Source organism: Anoplopoma fimbria, chromosome 7 (assembly GCF_027596085.1).
Source record: "Anoplopoma fimbria isolate UVic2021 breed Golden Eagle Sablefish chromosome 7, Afim_UVic_2022, whole genome shotgun sequence".
In the NCBI taxonomy this organism is placed as follows: Eukaryota; Metazoa; Chordata; class Actinopteri; order Perciformes; family Anoplopomatidae; genus Anoplopoma; species Anoplopoma fimbria.
In genome coordinates this window covers 15,835,667-15,849,586 of record NC_072455.1, presented here as the reverse complement: position 1 = coordinate 15,849,586, position 13,920 = coordinate 15,835,667, and the positions used below count along the sequence as shown (strand labels likewise).

Genomic DNA, 13,920 nt, shown 5'->3' with positions numbered 1-13,920 from the left:
AACAAGCAGAAGAGAAGGGGATGAGTGTCTAGAGTCAAAATTAACGTATTGATGAAAGCACATCATTTAGCCTTACGAGCTAAACAGACACTTCCAGACCAAGGCTGAAAGAGTGCAGCGTTGCAATGTTTATTAAGAAGAGCACAGTGAGCAAGTTAACCTAAGGCTCTGAGACAAAAAATAAGAAATCCTTAAAACTGTCAGTGCTACTGGGTTGCCAGATGTTGCAACGGAAAAAAAACTCAAAGCCAGCTGTCAAATAGCCAGAACAACTCATAAGGAGGTATTTGATGGCATTTTTTGTGTAAATGAAACAACCTCCAGCTCCAGTATTGCTGGTACATAACAAATAGGAAAACTGCTCTGCTTTTAATGAGCAAAATTGGCAGATATGAGTGATCGGATTAGCCTTCAAGGTATCCACGCCTTTAGTAAAACATTGGGAAAAAACAGATTCATACACAGGTGTAGTCGTCCACATTTTACTGCACATAACAATAAACCACCGCCGCAGTTAACGCTGCCCTGGAGATGAACTGTTTGGAAAGCATTCTGTTCTCTCTGCGAGTGTGACTGGAATAATGAGGCGACCAGCCGGTTCGGGAGGAATCGAGTTCGGCAGTACAATCATGCCCGTTCAATTAGACTCGAAAACGTCTGAGAAAAAGAAACGGAGGCCTGCGTGACGGATGCACAGCCACCGCAGTTCAACTTGTATACCGATGATACTGTTGCCACGAAGACAGCCTGACTTGTGTTCACATGGTGAGCTACATGATTAGCAAGCCGCTGGATGTTCGATCACATTTCAGGAATCCTGATTCAATAAAAAGCAGGTTTAGAGCCAATCAAAGCCCTCCTGTCCTCTAAAAACTCTTAATTATAGCACAAAGGGAATAAACATCTAACACCCAAAGCTCAGATATTAATTCCCCAATTAGTTAATTTTCAATCACACAATCTACCAGAGACCTAAGAAACCATGATGGGGACATGAATAGAACTATTCATTCCAACACGGTGCTAAAGCCTTTTATAATGTTTGTTGTTTAAGCTATTACAATGAGCGTGTTTGAGTGTGTCTTAATTGTCCTGTAGGCAGATTGCATTAATCTCTGTGTGCACGTGTGAGAGAGTATTAGAACACATCAATTAATCAGCATGTGTACCAACCCTTAATTAAAAAAACTCCCACCTCCCCTGGACCCCAGCACTACTCCTGTGTGCAAAATGCGTGAGGAAGTATGTCCGCATTGGTATGCACGCCGCCACCGCTGAATCTCAATATTCATGACTATGCGTGCTGCATTGGAACTCGCAAACCCTGTGCTACAGTGTCACATTTCCTTTAGCATAGCATTTCTCCTCCGAGGCTCCAGGAAGCAGCTAACTTTTCAGCAAATACATCCTTTGATCAAAGGGGCTGCTGTGTGAGAAGAAAACAGCACATGCACATACATAAAAACACAGCAGTGCATTGGAACTCGCACAACACCACTTCTCAAACTCAAAAGGCACATTTAACCGTGGTATTTTTTTCTTCTTCCTCCGCTTTTTAACAAACACGTCCTGCTGTGATTTCAGAAACAGGTAATCATCTGCTTTTTTTTTGCTGCCCTCGGGTATCACTGTAGACGTACTGCTCTACAGGAAGTGACAGCGTGGGTTTAATCTTAATTAACATGCTGTTCTTTTCCCAGAGTAACCTGTTTTCCCGACCGAGCCTGAGGTCAATGTGGTTTCCTGAGAGTGCAATGGTCATTTACGCTAAACATATTTTGGGTTGTGCTTCAAGGCAACATACCAGAGATGATGACTAACATAAATGACACGTAGTGTCCACATGTTAACGATGTTTCATCTCTACATTGGATGTTCTGCCGCCTACTCTCAACCCTTTATTGCTCTCTTTGGTTTTCATTCGTACTTGCTGCCCACACCTGGTCTTTTGAATTCTGCAGTTCCCATTCTTACTCAGCCTCGACTACTTTCCCAACCATTCAAGGTGTGATATTAAAAAGGGATAAAAGCCAGGCTTTTTTAATTTTTTTTATTCCTCGCCTACATTATCTGCAACTAAACACAGAACTTCAGGAGTATTTCTTTTGTTATCCCCTTACAGTCAACTGAACACACATACTTCACGATCAGGAAGTGAACTGCAGGTGACCCAAACCTTAGACACCATGACAGATAGGCCGTCTGAGGAAAGTAAATCACTCACCCAACTAATCAGATTTTACACCAGCAAGGTCATCGCCTTCTCCTCACCCCGTATCTCCTCCATCTCCAGCTCTCATTCTGATTATAAATTAATATTCACACAGACGTCCAGGCAGCTACTGGGGGGAGAGTGTGTTGAGTTCTTTTGAACACAAGCCCTGTTGTTACGGCAGACGAGATGGCAGATTGAGAGAAAAGATGGGGTGGGGTGGGGGCAAGTAGCTGCTGTGGAAACATTGTGTCCTTGTGCTTTGAAGATGGCTATATGTTATATGGTGAAAACCCTGCTGAAACAACTGAAAAAAGGTACATCTATTCATAGGAAATATCATTTTAGTGATACTTATATATTATATCCACATCTTCCAGGTGTCAATTCTGCGATATGCCATGTACTTTGAATTTTTGTGATAATGGAAAAAAAAACAGAATGAGAATGTCAAAGTGTTCAACCCGAGCCTGAAAAGAAAATATTACAAAAAAGGTTTTCGAGTCCCTGAATAATTTACGACACGCTGGATTCAAGGATGGCGAAAAAACGTGGCAGAGAAAAAACGTCTCACATTATCTGAATCCAGAAGAGGGGATGAGTGCCCTCTTCTGCCCACCCACTGCTGACAAAGGTGCCAAATCAGACAGGAAGTAACAACACTTGGTAACTGTTTTGGTTTGTCTTGAGAGGATTGGATTAAGAGTAGGTGATGAAAGCAACTGATTCACACGTTTATTTCGCAAAGTTTTACTAAATCCCATACGAATGGGAACTTCATCTCCCTCTTTGCACGTTTGTCTTTACTTTAGGTCAAATTTTCTTCTCCAGCATCATCCAACTACCATCATTTCTCCATCCACACTTCCTCCCTCCCTCCCTTCCCTCCGTCTCTGCCTCCCGTCCCCCACCCCTTAGCTTTGTCACAGCAGATTTACAGCCGTTTAATCCCGATTATGGCTTCAAAGTCCCAGTTGACACCAAGCAGCTCCAACTTGCTGTGTGTGAACATGTGCACAAACGGCGGCGAGATGCCGGTTCCAACATTGAGTACATCTGTCGCGTGTCTGTCTCCTCCTTGGCTGCAACACACTGCGAGCGTGCGTGTGTTTGCTACATGATAGCAGGCTCTTAAGCTGGAGTGGCAGTTTCAGTCGGTAAGTCATGTTTGGGTGAATATGCTTGTGTGACATTGTTTTCCCCCATGAAACAGCTGTTTTCTGAGTGATTGTTTGTGTATCAGGCTTATGTGTTGAAGTAAATAGCTTAGTGCTGAGTGGCTTTATTCTCCTAGGCTCAATTGGCGCCGTCATCTCAACGACTTCGCCTCTTTTCCTGTCTTACCTTCTCATGAATCTCTGTCCTGATTTCACCTGCCAAAACCTTTTTTTTTTCCTGAGTTCATGAAACTCACCTTTGTTGTAAAATCCTTTAAGAACACAGCATTAATGCAGTTTTTTGGTTGCACCAATTCACCAAGAGATCAGTACATTTATCTTGATCTAATGGAAATGAGTGATAAAGTTCGCAAGCTAAGCTAACAAACTTTAACTTTGAGAGTAAGATACAAACTTAAGAGCACAATTGGACCTCACAGACATTCAATGTTGTAGAGGGAAAGACGTCTTAAAGTGCTAGCAGTAAATAACTGGAGTAAATGGAGTGACATAACTAGCACTTTGTTGAGTTGTTGAAAATTGAAGGGGGGGGCGTTTGTAGGCTACAGGGCTATGAAGTGCTCCAATCAAAGTGCAGCGTGGCGCTGTTGACGTGCGTCCAGCAGGCCGTCTCTCAGATGTCAGTCAACTGATGCAATGAGAAGCGCTTACACCTAAAGGCTTGGAGGTTAGACAGTTTTCCCCCAAATATGTCCCAACATGTTTTTATCCTATTTGAAACAGGGGAAAATATGCAGTATCAATACACTTTATATGTCCTAACTCTGAGGAGAGTTCAAACTTCCATTTCCAGAATAGAAAAGGAGGTTGACTACATAACACAAACACCTGTATAGTCTAAACCAATCCAATGGAAAATCTGATAATGCTCCTATACTCTATGGTATGTTTTGAAGCAGTGGTTTTTGATATTAAAGCACTGTTTTTACATACAACGTTGGATTACTGTACTGACAAACAAATAGCACACCTTTCAACTCACATAAAAGACACATTCTGCCTCTTCCCAAGTGATTACAGTTGTTAAAAGTTGTGACGCTTCAAATGGGCCGCCAAAAAAACATGTCATTTATTGTTAAAGGACAGGTACCTGCTTATTATAAATTGATAATGAAAGATGCTTTTTTCACATTTTGTTCGACGCACATCCATTCTGTGTTGAGCAGTCATGCAGTACATACACCTGTCAGTGCAGGGTGAAAAACAGACTTCTCCTGAGTGTATCTGAAATTTTAATGCCTTTAGGGCCATTAAATTAAGTCATTTTACGTCGGACTGCGTGCGTCTCCTCAGACTTTTTAGGAGTCCGCCTGTCTCTCTGCCCACACCACTAAACAAGTGGTAAACAAGTCCGCCTGTCATTTCCTCTGTTTTGCTGCCAGTTATTTTTCTTTTCCCATTAGTGTAAACAATGTTTTTTTATCAGCGCAGCAACTACTTTCTCCTTTGTCCTTCTCAGGTTTCTTTTCACACAACTTCTCTTATTTATTTACTTTCACCAATTGGATTAGCATGTTCTTGATCATTTATTTGATGTCCTGAAATAAGGCTTTTCCAGGACTTTAGTATACACACAAACATGCGCGCAATCACCACACACACACACACACACACACACACACACACACACACACACACACACACACACACACACACACACACACACACACACACAGAGAGACACAGAGAGAGATAATTACAAGACTGTTCTTGTAATTAAGTGCCATGCAAGTGGTTGTTAAAGGTGTGAAATGAAGAACAGATCGACAGATAACCCAGCCCCCTCCCCGTATAATATTAGTGTGTGCGTGTGACTATTTGTGACAAAAAGAGTGTGTGTTGTCAGAGTGGGTCTAAACCCTTTATTCCTCCCGCTGATAAGTCAGAGATGAGATGGATTTTCCCTTCTCTCCCCTCCTTTTTGTTAATGCTGAGTGAGTGATCCTGGATCAGTGCTTATGGCTCCTCCTGCCTTGGAACATGACGCAAATGTCACATGAGGCCAACTCCAGATCAGCTGCAAGAAGGATTGATCCTTTTACTTCATCCTGTTACTAGCCCCTGTGTAATTATTTAAGTTAATTTATTGTTTAATCAATATATTAAATGTTTAAAGGATTCATTTGTTTTGTTTATTAGACTTTTATTTGTTTTTACCACCTCTTTTGTGCTGCCTTTTTTTTTTTGCCTGCCGTCAATGATCTTTCCAAGATGTGAATAAATGAAATGAGGTTAACACTGATATTGCTGTGACTATAGGGATGGGACTGGCAATAACGAAAGAAAGCAAGGCAGTGAGAACCGAGAAAAAAAAAGGCCGGATGAATCTTTTCAGCAATGCTTTTATAGGCTATATTCTTTTACCTCATGCTGCTGTTGTACGTTGCATAGTCTGGTCTGAAATGATGGAGAGCTCTGCAATAACACCCATTCTTCAGGGAAGGCAGTGTTGTGTGCATGTTGCTTTTAAAAACCTTGTAAAGCCATTTGCAATGCAGTTGCCTTTTGCCGTACTCAAACTAATTGCTTGATGTTTACCACTCTGCACAATTGATCTAATTCATCCTACATTTTTTTTTTGTTTCTCTAACGTTTATTAGAGGAGAATTTGAGAAAAAATAAGAAAAGCTTTGATTGATGAAGCATGCACGAACAGCTGATTTATTTGTACTAAAAAATGTTTTGGGTGATTTATGTTTTAGCTCAATTTGGATGCAAATGAAGCAGTATTCAGTGCGCGGATTAAACAATAACCGTTGTTGATTTGACACATCACAATTTATTAATAAGAATAACAGCTTTAAAAATGCCCCCCAAAAATATGGGTTCTAAATCCAGAATGCAGATATGAAATATTGAGATATTGGGAAAAAAAACACATGTAACCAAGTCAGTGAACCATTAACTGGAGGTTCAGGGATCTGAAAAAAAAAAAAAAAAAAAAAAGAGCTACACATGAGAGAACAAGAAGACAAGTTTTCTCATGAAAGGAGACAGAGGCCAAACGGGTGAGAAAGTAGGAAAGCTTGACAGAAGAAGAAAAAACAGTAGGGGAGTTGTTTACTCGGCAGGTAGAAACAGAAATGAAAAGAGTTCGACATGACAGTACAGGCACTGGGAAATGGAGAGCTTGGCCAGACAGACGTAATCACAAATACACCCTGACACAGGTTAGCAAACACATAGACACACTTTAGACATACAGGCAAACAGAAAAAGTGAGGATGGATTACTGGTGTCCTGATGTCCCAAATACAGCCCAGTCAACACTACACTATCTTAACCGCCACCAGATGAAGGAAAACCGAGTGCGCTAAAATGTCATTGCATTGAAAAGATATGCGAGTTGATTTATTTGGATCATTATTCCCCCTATAATGAATGACCGGCCACACAGATCCTTTATCTAGAAGAAAATGCAACAATGTTTCCTACATGATGACTCCAGCTGTATGTACATGTTTTGCCAGTGTTATTCATGTGATGATTCAAACATGAATTGAATTGTGAAAAAAGAAAAAAAACAGGCACAGGGGAGTAAACAATAAAAGGATCCATTTAGCGGGAAGCAGTGTGGCAGCGCAATAAGAACACTTGTTAAATGAACTCTGGTCAAAGCCACTGTGACGTGGTCCAAAGTGACCCTGGTGAAATTGTGTACGACAGAAGTGCTAAATTAAAAAATGAAATAAATAAAGAGCTTAATCTATGATTGAAATTTAGAGAGGTAACAGGAGGACATGTTCGTCGTTACCTTACGGTGGAAACTAGCCTGTGATATGGCGGGCTATCACGAAGCGAAAGATTCTTCAAAGAGCCTCCCTAGATGGGGATCACCCACACACACACACACACACACACACACACACACACACACACACACACACACACACACACACACACACACACACACACACACACACACACACACACGTCAAACAACCTCAGGTCGCATCAAACTGGATCACTCTTACAGACGAGGTGTCAAGATAAACAGCGATGAAACCACACCGCCCAAAGCAGAGCCCCCGGTGACTCAAACATGACTTCTGAAGAAACAAACTGTGTAGAGTCCCACATACACACCCACACAAACACACGCACAAATTTAGTTTGTTGAAGTATCCACCAAACTGGACAGAATATTGAGTCTGGAAGTGCCATGAGGAGAAACATCTAACCTGATTTATTTCATGTTGTCTCTATTTTGACGTCTCGCTCGGTCAGGCAACTTTTCATGTGTCTTCTCTGTTTTTGCATCAGCTATCCCCTCTCTGTCTCATACACACACTCACACACAAACAGTTCCAGGATTCAAAATCGGACCATCTGATGTTCTGCAGCAGGGGAGTATGTGTCTGTTCCCGAGCTCATTAGTTATTCAGTCATTAGTGGGTTTCACATGACAAACCATCAACCTGTGTGATGAGCAATCTGCACAGGACAGATGCTCCCTTACTCGCATGGACATGAAGCACTTGTACAAATCAGTGTGTATAATTTAGCGAGGAGACAAAGGTCCTTGTGTGGTTTGAGCCCTTGGTTTTAGACAAAGGTAGCAAAAACAGCCTTCCAACTGTTAATATAGTCAGTTGAAATGACAACTGTCACTGGCAGACATTTTTAACCTACAGCTAGCTAGTTAACCTAGCTAATGTCAGCTCTATGATTTGGTTACAAATTAAGACTTTAGCTAACTTCCAGTTGTCTAATTTTAAAATGACAACCCTATGGAGTTCTGCAGGGGTGATGTATAAAAACAGTTGCAGCTATGCTTGATCCATTTCTTACACTTTTGCTATAGTTTTTTTTCTGGAAATGATCAAAATAAATAACTAGAAAGGCATTCGGTACTCAGTCAGAGCTCCACCAAGGCCGCTTCCAGAAGTGAAAAATAATGTGCATTTCTGCTCTGTGATTCGGCTCTGCTCCAAAATGTAATGGGTCCTTGGCCCATGCTACACTATTCTGAGTTTCCTAAAAATCAGGCCAGTATTTTTTCGGGAAAAATACAGTTTTGGGAAACTTCCTTGGCCGATGTAATACATTACATTACATTACAGTCATTTAGCAGACGCTTTTATCCAAAGCGACTTACAGGAAGTGTATTCAACATAGGTATTCAAGAGAACTACTAGTCACCAGAAGTCATAAGTGCATCTCCTTTCTTAAACAAGCATCTCAAAGCATAAGCCAGAGCAAAATAAAAGAACAGCCTTCACTCTTTAAGTGTCTACAATCGCTCCCACCACAGCCCCATGCACATTACCTCAGCATGAGCTCAGCATGAGCTTTTGTATGCCTAGTTACAGTTGCTAACTGATAGCATGACTACTTTAGCAATTAAGGGAGGCGGATATAAGTGTATTCCTGAAGAGCACTGCATTTAGTTTTTGCTGTGATCTTGGTGTTGAGGACAAACTGAATTATTGGAATTCATCACCCAATGTCAGTTACCTTAAGACTAGTTAACGAACCCTCGTGTGTTTGTTTTGTCACTTTAAGAACACTCATGCAAATTCAATCTTCAACACGTGTCCTAAATTTAACCAGCTATACGCATTGCAGACACAAACACAACAGCCACAGGTCTACTGGCCTCTACGGGTTGGACCACCTTGTCGTTTTATGTTACACTCTCTCCATCTTGATAGCCCTTTTAGCCTATTTGCCTCCATCTCTTCTACCATCTATATTTACCCTCCTACCACATGTCCCCTCACTTTCCTGCCCATCACTCTCTCCCCCCTCTCTCTATCTCTCTCCCTGCTGGATGTGTGACATTTTAATGCTTAAAACACGTGGCTCATCGTTTCGCACAAACACACAAATGTGTGCACATGCTGACAGACACGCGAACATACACAGAAGCAAGAGATAAACAAAGCTTTTGTGAAATGTCAAACATAATTCCACACAACAGAGGAGAGCGGCATGTTGTTGAGTGTCAACCGAGTCATTCAAACTGCAGTTGGTGCATTCTGGCTTTCACTGGAATTTAAAGGTTATACTACACCTGACGGTGTGAGGAACAATCATGTCTATAGGAGCCACCAAACTCAAAACATGACATGAAAATCAAAGTTAAGTGTGTCTCAGATTTACTTTAGCCGCATTTTCTTCGCTGGGAGAAAGAAGACAAAAAAAAAAAAAAAAAAAAAAAAAAAGCCTTGGAGTTATGAGGATGTCAGCCCTCAGCATTATATCTGTGAGCCGACCAAAGCATTAATAGTCCTTGGATTTGTTGCCAACACTCTGCTGCTATTGCTGAGTTGGAATGCCAGCAGTAAGAAGCCACTCTCAAAGTCAGCTCACAAAGAACGGCTGAACCCAAATTCTTGTTCTGCACATTTAATTGGTCACTTTTGGACCCACGGGAGTGGACTTATGTGGCATGAGACATATGCTGCACTGGGTCATCAAGACTCCATTTGGCCAAGTGTGTATGCTGATTAATACAAAAGATATATCAGCTAAATGAAATTAATTAGCTTTGAAGACAGATAAGAGGCTAGGAATTTGGGAATGACTCAAGTTGGCATTAGGTGCCCACATCAAACTGACAACACAAACTAATGACTTCAACAAAAAACAAAGTATCTCCAGGAGTGGATTATATATTCATTAGTTCTAGTCTATGGTATATGATCCAGTTTCGTGGGAACCAAAGGCCATGTGGTTTTCACTGCAGAAAGCTCATCACTGATGGATTTAACATGTGATGCCAGGTGGCTGGGGTTAACTAGCTGGTGAGATAGAAAACCTGATATCCTAATGTGTGTTGGCAAGGACAGAAGTACTTGGATTTAGAAGTACTTAGATCTTCTGCCAAGGTTTCAGTCTGCCACCAGCAGTCTTAAGAGAAACTTGTTTAATTAAAATGTGTGAGAGTTAAACTGTGTTCTTTAAAGTTCTCTGTCGGTGTAAATGCGCCACAATGCTTTTTGTATTAGATTGCTGATGCAGAGTAGAAAGTACTCCATTTCAAGTCTGCTCAGCACGTCAGCACCAAGGTTGCTCACTGTAGCTTGTCTGCGGCACACTGTCCTCAATTGCAGCGACTGTAAGAAAGGCACATTAGGTCAACTACTCGCCTCGGTATGTGTTTACTGCTGGCATACCGAGACGAGGACAAAGGACAGTGTCCACAAGCTCATCAGGTCCTGGCTAACGTCAAACACTCCATCAGAAGGGACAATTAATCTATTAGATGTGTGGTGATAGTTTGCAAAAGTGCACTTCAAGGCAAATGAGAAATTAGAGTTGATAAGACCAATTTCACCTCATCAAAACTAATTCTAAACAAATTGAGGAATGACTATGAGCTGAGCTGCTGAGCAAAAGGAATCCCTTTATTCTCATGGACCTCCTTTTCACCTCGCTACAGGTCAGAAACCCTGTATGAAAAACAGCAACGCAAATGGTAATGTATTAATTAATTACTCAAAAAGAAAGTTAATTCCACCACTGCTGACATACATTCTTAGTTGTTGAACAAAAGAAGACATGAAAAGCTTTTTTGACGAACGAGCGTCAGTATTTCTTTTCTGACACTGCTAACGGATTTATAAAGAAAACCTTTTAAAAGGTCATCAATGACGTTTCAGCTTTGAATTACACCGTACTTAGACTTAATGACTGGAATGTGTCGTCTCACTTTGCTGCAACAAAAATGTTGTATTTATAAGAATGATTTACTCGACTTTTCAGCTCGACAGCCGTTCCGCACAGAAAAATAACAGCAAAGAAGACATGTTCCCCGTGATAACTGACTAAGCTTAAATGAAATGCTTCATTTTCTACAGTTAAAAAAAAATAAAAAGTCTAAGAATTTGTCTACCCCATGCACTGTTTCACGTTGCAACTTAATAGCTATAACACATTGCGCCGCAAGGTGCTGAGCAAAAATGAGTTAACATGTTGTGGGCCACCTGCATGTGTTACTTCAGTCATCCAGATAGCACATTGTTCATTTCCCTTCAAATACAGGGTTCAAATATTTAGAATGCAAACGTACAAATTACCTTTGAGTTAATAGAAGAAAGGAGGAATCTAAATAATAACCATAAGAGAAACCTAATATTTTATTGATATGCTTTTTTTCTTGTCTTTCTGGTGTAAATCAAGAGTTGAATTGATCAAATAAGCCATTTTAGAAGCAAAACACAGAACATGAGCCCATTAAAAAGGTGTATGGAAGGTGTTTATGACTGTGCCAATATACTCTACATGACTTGTACATGCAGCTCATTATTTTTAATAACCCCTATCTTCTCTGTTTTTGCTGAGATTGCTGCCTTTTGTCAAAAAGCGTTTTGCACCTGCTGATAAAACTAGAGGCCTCTGTCTTTTTGCAGAGATGTTTGATGAGGTAGCTTAAGACACAGAGTGTAAGTTTTCAGTCTGAAAAAACAAGAAATAAAGAATATATAGAGCAGATAACTCACAAAGAGATGCAAGAAGTCTCCAAGAACGCTGGAGCACCACTTCACAGTAACTCGTACACTGCAGCTGATTCAGTACACAGGGTCCTTCTCTTACTATTCTAGTTTTCACTGCATGAATAAACCATGCTCGACTGGCTTGAGTAGTCGAGAAGGGCTCTTATGAATCCATTCACAGCCGACCAATACAGTGAGACCATCTAATTTACATCTAGGCTGTCACTTATTTCTCCTTATGTCAAACATTGTGGGTCTATGACAACTGCTTTTTCTATGGCTTGACGAATTTGTAAATTATCCACTGAGTTTTTCACCAACTCACGGGGTCATCATTTTCTCTCTGCAACAGGAAACAATGAGCACTAGAGGAAGAACGCTGCACAAAAAGCACCAGCTCCGTCAAGCACACACAGAGGAGTGTCCTACCTTGACCCCTCGCACTCTGAACTCGGCCAGGGCTCGACTCATCTTGGAAGCTGCCGTCTGCAGGTCCTTCCCACTGGCGATGACTTTCACCAACAGGGAGTCATAGTGGGGCGAGATGACGGCACCCTGGAAGGCCGAGGCACTGTCCAGACGGATGCCCATGCCCTCGCCGCTTCGGAAGACCTGACAGGAACGGAGCAGAGGAGGGGACAGTGAACGACTTCATATGAAAAGAAATATAAATGATATGTTACAATTCTAAGAATAAGATTACAGATGATCTGCAAAATATTTATCAAAAATACTTATTTAACATTCGAAACAGAACTTCTGCAAATTGCAGTAAATAATTGTTCATTAACGCGGAGTGAATTCAATCAGAGGTAATAAGAATATAATAAAATATATATATATAGATAGATATACAATATTCCTGTGGATTTTATTCAGGTGGGTTTTGCACTGGAAATACACTTGTCAAATGAAATGTAGTGTTTTCATTTGGGTTATTATTGTTTCACCTTACATGGTCCAGTAATCTCAATATTCAGATACTTTTTGGAGAAAATACTTATATTTGTGTCATGTACGTGCAACTGCTCCTCCTCAGTTATCAGTATTATTCACAATACTTCGTACATAATGCTAACAGTAATTGCAATCCACTGCCTGAGCAAACTGGAGGGTATAAGATCAACTGTTAAGTGCAGGCACTCACTGCTTCAGAAGTCAAAAGAGCTCAGTTACTACTATCACCCAGCACTTTGTCAAAGAAAGTGGTTTAAACACCAGAAGCTGCCTAAAATAAATTGCTGACTTTGCATCCTTCCCAAACGTGCAAGATGCAACGTCAAACGGTTTTCTTTGCTTCTGTCGGTTGAATATTCTGAAAAGATTTATTTGTATTCCCTAATTGTTCTAATATCGCAACACCATTAACATAATTTGTTGGTGGCATGTTAGTGGATTGTAATGTGGATGTAAAACATCTCGGTTAGAGGCTTAAAACGCAAGCGTAAATCAACCTGCACTTGGAACACGATGGCAGACGGACGTAAGAGAAGAGCAAAATAAGGAGATGAGAGGGGCGAAGACAAGCATGAGATGAGTTAGAAAGGGAAATGGTGGACTGTTCCAAACCACTTGGCAAAAGAGCAGAGAGAGGGAGGAGAGGACTGTCCAACACTACAACATATGGAGCCCCTCGAGGGCTGGAAGAGAAAGATGAGTGGAAATTATAATTATAACAATGTTGGGCCACACTGATGATATGCTGGTCATATTTTCAGACAATGTAGATATGCTGAGCTGCCAACAATATTAAGTATTTTTTCATTATCCTTTTTACAACTCACCATTTTATCTTGAGTGTTTTTTTTTTTTAATTTAATGCAATTTTTTTCACCTCCAATGGCTCAGAATCATCAAAAAAAATGTTTCATTTCCCCCATAAAGCCTGTAAGCGAAATGTGCTACAATAGTGCTGTATGATGGCAGATAGCTGACTGACAAGCAGCCAAAATGAATGGACCACTAATAACTATGTCGCTGTAAAACCATATTATATTGAAGCAGAAGCCAAATGAACAAACACTTATATACAACACCTAAACAAAATGTAGCGCGACAGCAGGGAATGCTGTTATAATTCACACATCAA

The 13,920-nt window shown here is 40.8% G+C and overlaps 1 protein-coding gene across 3 annotated transcripts in view; it reads right to left on the bottom strand.

Moving 5' to 3' along the window:
* pcxb (pyruvate carboxylase b) overlaps positions 1-13,920 on the bottom strand; it is a 269,858-nt gene that overhangs the window by 131,792 nt on the left and 124,146 nt on the right. For all 3 annotated transcript variants that reach the window (XM_054600910.1, XM_054600909.1, XM_054600912.1), the window contains exon 12: positions 12,261-12,443. In XM_054600910.1, coding sequence (XP_054456885.1) covers positions 12,261-12,443 — 183 coding nt within the window. The remainder of the gene's footprint in view (positions 1-12,260; positions 12,444-13,920) is intronic.